At 43.3% G+C, this 6,578-nt stretch overlaps 1 protein-coding gene across 1 annotated transcript; it reads left to right on the top strand.

The window, feature by feature from the left end:
- Positions 1–667: 667 nt before the first annotated feature.
- Positions 668–5,278, top strand: LOC108894462 (phospholipid phosphatase-related protein type 5-like; the record flags this gene model as incomplete). Its single annotated transcript, XM_051068217.1, is given in 6 exon segments — positions 668–788; positions 1,371–1,621; positions 2,968–3,120; positions 3,122–3,145; positions 3,237–3,380; positions 4,389–5,278. Coding segments are annotated over 6 exon segments (729 nt in total), but the record flags the coding sequence as incomplete, so codon positions are not given.
- Positions 5,279–6,578: the final 1,300 nt, after the last annotated feature.

The raw sequence follows: 6,578 nt of genomic DNA, 5'->3' as shown, positions 1-6,578 counted from the left end.
TCTCTATCCAACCGCAGCCAGGGAGTCCACGCTCATTAAAACAGATGATTAAGGTGTCTAATTAGGTTAATTTGCACTGTGAGCTCTGAAACAATCTGAAATCAATCATCGGCACAGGGTCAGTCACGGTCACCCTCATTGTTGAGCTGCACCTGAACTATGGTCAAATGATTCCTCTGTGTAGAGCTGCACACTGCTAGAAGTTATTTAAGATAAACAAACCCTGAGTGTAATGTCATCCTCCCTAATGTGAGAAATGTGAGGATACCAGATAGTCTGTAATCTGCATTTCTGCTGTTTTTTTAAAAATATATGACCGGTTCTATACTGCGTTCACCATATTATTTATTTAGGGTGTTAGCAGGCTAACATTTGCTGATTAGCACTACACACAAAGCACAGCTATGTCAGTAGTTGTTGAGATAATTCAGTCTCAACCAGAGCTGTGGACTGAAGGACTGCATTGCAATTATTGAAACCATGCTGCTGAAATCTGTCAGCTGTAGACTTTACTGTCTTACAGCTGACCTTTGACCTCTCTGTGTGTAAGGGTGTGGTTGCCGTGCAATACATTACATGCAAAACATTAAATGGTATTGTGAGTGTGGGTATAATATTACACTCAGCACTGTTAGACACCATTTCTGTGTTTTCTCTCTGTGCGCAGATTCTCGTTGGAGAGCTGTGTGCCTTCTTCACCAAGGCAGAGGGAACCCAGGAGAAGACCATTGTCACTGCAGACTGCTGCTACTTCAACCCCCTACTGAGACGCATAATACGCTTCCTAGGTGAGCATGCTGGTTTGTATTACACAGCCTCTCTGCTCTTTACAGGCCTGTGAAAGGCCATTTTTGTGCCTCTGTGTGTGAGGTTTTGTCAGGAAGTGTGAAAAACAAAATGAAAAAGATCAAAACAACATGAAAGAAAAGGTTGACTTGTTAGAATGTAACCTGCTACACTTGAGAGTTCATCAGCCAGAGCTTGCACATGTAGCTGTTAATTGGATGATAAACTGTGATATAATCTTTGAGGTAAGATAGTCAGGATCATGGCAGCAAGTCACTCATGAATATTAAGCAGTCTGCAAATTTGCATCTTAAACTGAACCAGCTGAGATGAAGGCTTCTATTGTGATTTCAGACCTTAGCTGATAATAATGTGTAATGTGAGGCTATTTTAAGAGGAAAATCTCATTATCACCTGTTTAATCTCATAGTGCTGTTACATGGTTTGGTATTGCTCTCTGTCAAACATGTAATATGCTTTTCTTCATCTTCTTGTTTCTCCCTTCTAACTCTGCCTCTCTGTCATCCTTTCCACAATTTTCCTGTCCACTACCCAACTCTCCCTCACACCCATATCCAACCCAGGCGTCTATGCCTTCGGCCTGTTCACCACCACCATCTTCGCCAATGCCGGTCAGGTAGTGACAGGAAACCAGACGCCTCACTTCCTGTCAGCCTGCCGACCAAACTACACAGCGCTGGGCTGCCAGTCCACCATGCAGTACATCACAGAGCGCCGCGCTTGCACAGGCAACCCGCTCATTGTAATGTCTGCACGTAAATCCTTCCCATCCAAGGATGCAGCACTCAGCGTCTACTCTGCAGTGTACACAGTGGTAGGTTGGAGCATTCTTGACAAGATAGTGTGAGATAATGCTTCTGCAAAATGCTTGCTGCCGACTGAAACCGTGTTTACTTCTCCTCTGCTGATGTTTTTGGTTTCACGTTTACTTTATTCTATGAGACTGAAGTATTTAATTTTTTCTTGCTGAGAAACCCCTAATTTAAAGGAGTAGTTCAACATTTTGAGAAATACACAAATACCTTACTAAAAGTTAGAGAAGAAGTTGATACCACTCTCACGTGTGTACAGCAAATGTGAAGCTACCGGCAGCATCCAGCTTAGCACCAAAAGTGGAAACCAGAGGGAGCAACTAGCAGCTAACAAAATCCACCTACCAACACCTCTAAACTTCAGTAATTAACATGTCATATTTTGTTTAAATAATCCAAAGGTGAATGAACTGAACAAGATATAATGTGCTTAACAGGGTGCTGATAGGCTGATTTTGTTACATTTTGACAGAGCTAGACTGGATGTCTCCCCCGGTCTTTGCATTAAACCACTGGATGTAGCTTCATATTAACTGTACAGACATGAGAGTAGAGTTTTTTTTTCTCCCCTATAGATTTCACAGACTGGGTTGAATCAGTGCTGCACAGCCAATATTTGAGCCCCATGCATTATCCCTGCTTATTCATATGACCTTAAATCCATTATCTAGCTCCATTAGTGTGGTCGCTGGTGGCAGTCTTCACAGTGCACATGAATTAATGAATCATGAGGAATACATAACTCTTAAGGTGAGTTTAGACTGAATGCAAAGAGATTTTTACCTTGCGTTTTTCATGCAAGTAAAGATCTGCTGCAGTGTGTTTATTTGGCCCAAACATTGTACCAAGACGTTAGCTGTCGCCCCCCAACTAGCGATCTGTGCACCGACTCAAGTTGTTATTCTGCTGTTTTCACGCGATAGCTCAGACTTCAAACTGACCTCAGATATGATCATATCTTTCTGTCATAGTCCTCCAAACCCTTTTCATTTTTTCTTCTCTCTGTACCTTTTTTATTTGAATCAAACTAGCTTTTTAGTGACTAAACATTTTCAGCTTGCATAATTTCCTCACCTCAGTTGGTGCCCCCAAGATCAAATATGCATCTGTAAACCAAAAAATGAATCTTGCAGTCTTTTATGTGCAATTTCACTGCCTCTAAAATTGTTGTTTTGTTGAGATAATTTTCTTGATTTTAATCAGAGGAAGAAGTACTGTTTCCTTCATTACCTGGTTTCTGAAAAAACCTAGTCAGATAGTAATGAGACAAACATGCTTGTGTGTCTTGTGTGGCTTCTTGTGTTTGTTGTGTCCTACTGTGCGTGCCCTCCTCTGTGCCTTTCTGCAGATGTATGTGACACTGGTGTTCAAGACCAAAGGCACGCGGCTGACCAAGCCCACCATCAGCCTCACCCTTCTCTGTCTGGCCATGCTAGTAGGCGTGGTCAGGGTAGCCGAGTACCGGAACCACTGGGCTGATGTCCTGGCAGGGTTCTTCACCGGGGGGAGCCATCGCTGTATTTTTGGTGAGGAGAGAAGTCTGAGAAAATAAACCTGAACGTCAGCCTAAATGTTTCAGGTCCTCTCTTAACTCTTCTTCCTGGTCTCTGTCTCCAGGTGACTTGTGTGATTAACAACTTCCAGCAGTTGCAGCCCAGTCTTCCTCCACCACGACCCCAGCGACCTGAGTCCGTGCTGGGCATGCCCATGGTGACGCTTCCCTGTGTGGAGAGTCCACTTGAAAAGTTAAGTGGTCCTCAGGTAAGGGGCGGGGGTGGGTGTGAGGCACGGCTGTGCTCACAGAAGAGGGGCAGAGATACACACCCCTTGTCTCTTACCTGAATCCGTTGTCCTCCTTTTTTTCCTCCCAAAAAAAGAACAAACCCCCAAACATGCATGCTCCGAGCCCCACCTTGCATCCTCAAGTCCCGACAAAAACCCAAGTGAATCCCTTAAATCTCTGCACACGCAAACCTTGTTGTAGGCTGACACGAACGCAGCTGAGATTTGTTCTACTGGTGTGAAATGAGCCGCGGTTACATTTCAGCCAGAGGATTGAACAAATTCTAGTGCGAAAGAGGCGCTACTCTACTCCTAAACCCTACAGTGTTACACATTTTCTTGTTATCGGGGATTTAGAGAATCACTTAACTCTGTGAGGTGAGTCAGCAGTTTGGCTGACACACTGGAGGTGTAATTTACCATTTGGATATAATGCAAAGCAGTTGGCTTGAGTAAAACTATGAATTCAGTGAAAAGTCAGAACAGTTGTGGAGGTCCCGTCAAGTTATATCTGCTCTTCGACAATGCTGCTTTTACTGAAGAGATTTTCTCGAGTCCTCGTCCAAGTATTTAGGGAAATGTCTTGCGTCCTCTGTGGTCTGTCACTGTCACTAACCCTCACCTGACTGCCTCTTTTCCTCTGTCTCCCACCTTGCCTCTCTCCTCTCAATCTGCTCCCTTGTCCCTCACTCTCCTCCAGCATCCCGCACTCTCCTCTTCCTCCCCACTTTTACAACACCTACGTCCAGCCATTCTGAACAACTTTAAATCTTTTTTGCCTGTCATTATCACTCCTCGCTATCTCCGTCATCCGTCGCCTTATTTCTGTTCTTGCTCCGTTACATCTGTTTCCTCCTCCTCCTCTCTTTCTCTCGCCCCTCATCCCGTGCATCGCTCTTGATTATTCTTTTCTTCACTTTTCTCTTTTTCCTTCGCCTTCTCTCTGCCCCGTCCTCTCTCTTTCTCACTCCTCTCTTTCCCCTGCAGACTCCGCGGGGATCTCCGTTCACCGAGATCACATGACCATCAGCCCTATCGGTTCCCCGCCACCCCCGATGTCCTCATACCGTCTCGCTCCATTTCCAGCGAAGTCTAGACCAGTCGGAGCAGCACTCGCCGCACTGTGCCGCCCATCCGGCTGGGCGGTATGCAACGCTGCACCGCTCCTATTCCACGCAGGTCTAGACCTCTCCCAAAACAAAAAATACAACACACACACACACACCATCCTGTTGCCCTCTCTAAACCCTGGGGAACCGATAGGCAAACTCTTCAAAGACTTTCTCTTTGCTGGATACCCAGTAAAGTAAAATGCTGAACATTCAGTACAGAGTCAGGTACATCTTTTTCTTTTTTTTCCCCATTTTGAATATTCTAATTAAAGACTTTTTTTGTATAAACTCTATCAAGTGAAGCTCACTTTCATCTTCAGTGGTGTGCTCTGTAAGGAAAAACACATCAAACTGTGACCACTGAGAATGTCCACTGATTTTTTTCCTTTTTTCTTTCACAACTGTATGAATGAGTTTTCACTTGTTTGAAGGAGGCACATGCTGAAAGCTAAACGTGATGTTGACCCCCTCTGTACTACTCCCAGGATGCAGCTTTGATGTGTGCTGTCAGGAGTTTGCCATGTTTGGACCAAAGAAACCCACTGACGGATTTGTGTGCTGCTGAGATTTACCCATAAAAAACATCCTTTTAGCAAGCCATACAAACACACACACTCCAATTTCTCCCCATCTCTTTCTCTCACCCTCTCTCCTTATCTCGTCCCATTCACGCACACACCATCTCACACACACACACACACACACACACATAGAGTAGTCTGAGTAGGGAGTGCCCTAGCCAGCTCAGCATGAAGTTTACTCAGATCAAAGGATTCATTTCATATCTCTCAGCAGAAGCACCAAGACAAAAGCAAACAGAATGAAAGTACAGACATCTTCACGTGGCTATCCTCTTCATGTTTTTTCTCTCAGATGGTTGCAGCTTCGCCAAAACCTGATGTGAAAGACAAACACATTTGATAAGACAAAGCCAAGCTCCCGACTGCAGGTGGCACGACAACAGTGAGCCAAATAAAGTGCATCACATTCAGGAGCAAATATTTGTTTGTTGTATTCTTTTGGAGACAAGGAGCCTTCATACAAAACACTTCACTTTCAGTGATGCTGACAGACTTTTTTTTTTTTTTTTTTGCCGTTTTTATTTCTCTGAAACGGCATCGCTCACCCCTGAACTGGTATTATTTTTTCACTGAATCTGGAAAAGATTCTCTATAGTTATGTAATTATTGTGATTATTTTCTGCAGTTTTATTAATAGATTTATTTATTGACATGTACATACAATGTGATTGCCATAAGCGCTACATGTGGCGTGACAGTTTTGCTGATTTTGATTTGCACACTCCCTCACATCCATGGTTTTTACTCACTTCTCCTTTTTTCTCTCCAAACGCATCTTTTAACAATTTTTATTTAGCTCTCTTTCTCTCTCTGTGGCGTTAGTATCTTGACTATCACTGTGCTGTGAAATGTTTCCCTCTGCTGGATGACACACACACACACACACACACACACGCACACGCACACATGCAGACAAACACACACTAGAATAAAGACCTGTTTTACAGAGCACACAAATAGACAAACATATTCAAAAGCACACACATGCACAATCACACTTATATCCCCTAACCTAGTTGTTACTGTACGTCCCTTCCCCTTAAATCCACTTTCTAACAATGAAACTTGTTTGTATGATATTGTACATAGCTCTTTTTTGTATTGAGAGTGTGTGATTTTTACACAAGCATTACCAACACTCAAGTGTAGAGATTGGGAAAATCTTGTATTTATTATGATGAAAGAGAGCAGTGTGTATGAAGGTGCTGAACCACTCTGAACCAACACTGGATCGCTTGGAAAACGCCCACATTACTCACTCTTTGTATCAAACTACTTTAACTTGCCCAGTGGAACAAGGTCAGACTGGGAGAGCTGTTTAGTCCCAGTTCAGATTCTACGTGTTCAAAACTTAATGAACTTTCTGTTTTGAATTCTCACATAAATAGTGGGTATGAATACAGTTTTCCCTGTTTTTTGTTGTCAAATCTACAGAAATGTTCAGAGTCAAATATACACAGTAACAAACATTAGCATTCATTTGG

The sequence above is a fragment of the Lates calcarifer genome, unplaced genomic scaffold, assembly GCF_001640805.2.
Source record: "Lates calcarifer isolate ASB-BC8 unplaced genomic scaffold, TLL_Latcal_v3 _unitig_345_quiver_2998, whole genome shotgun sequence".
Lineage (NCBI taxonomy): Eukaryota > Metazoa > Chordata > Actinopteri > Centropomidae > Lates > Lates calcarifer.
The sequence above is the reverse complement of the archived record's forward strand: the minus strand, read 5'-3'. Positions and strand labels throughout refer to the sequence as shown.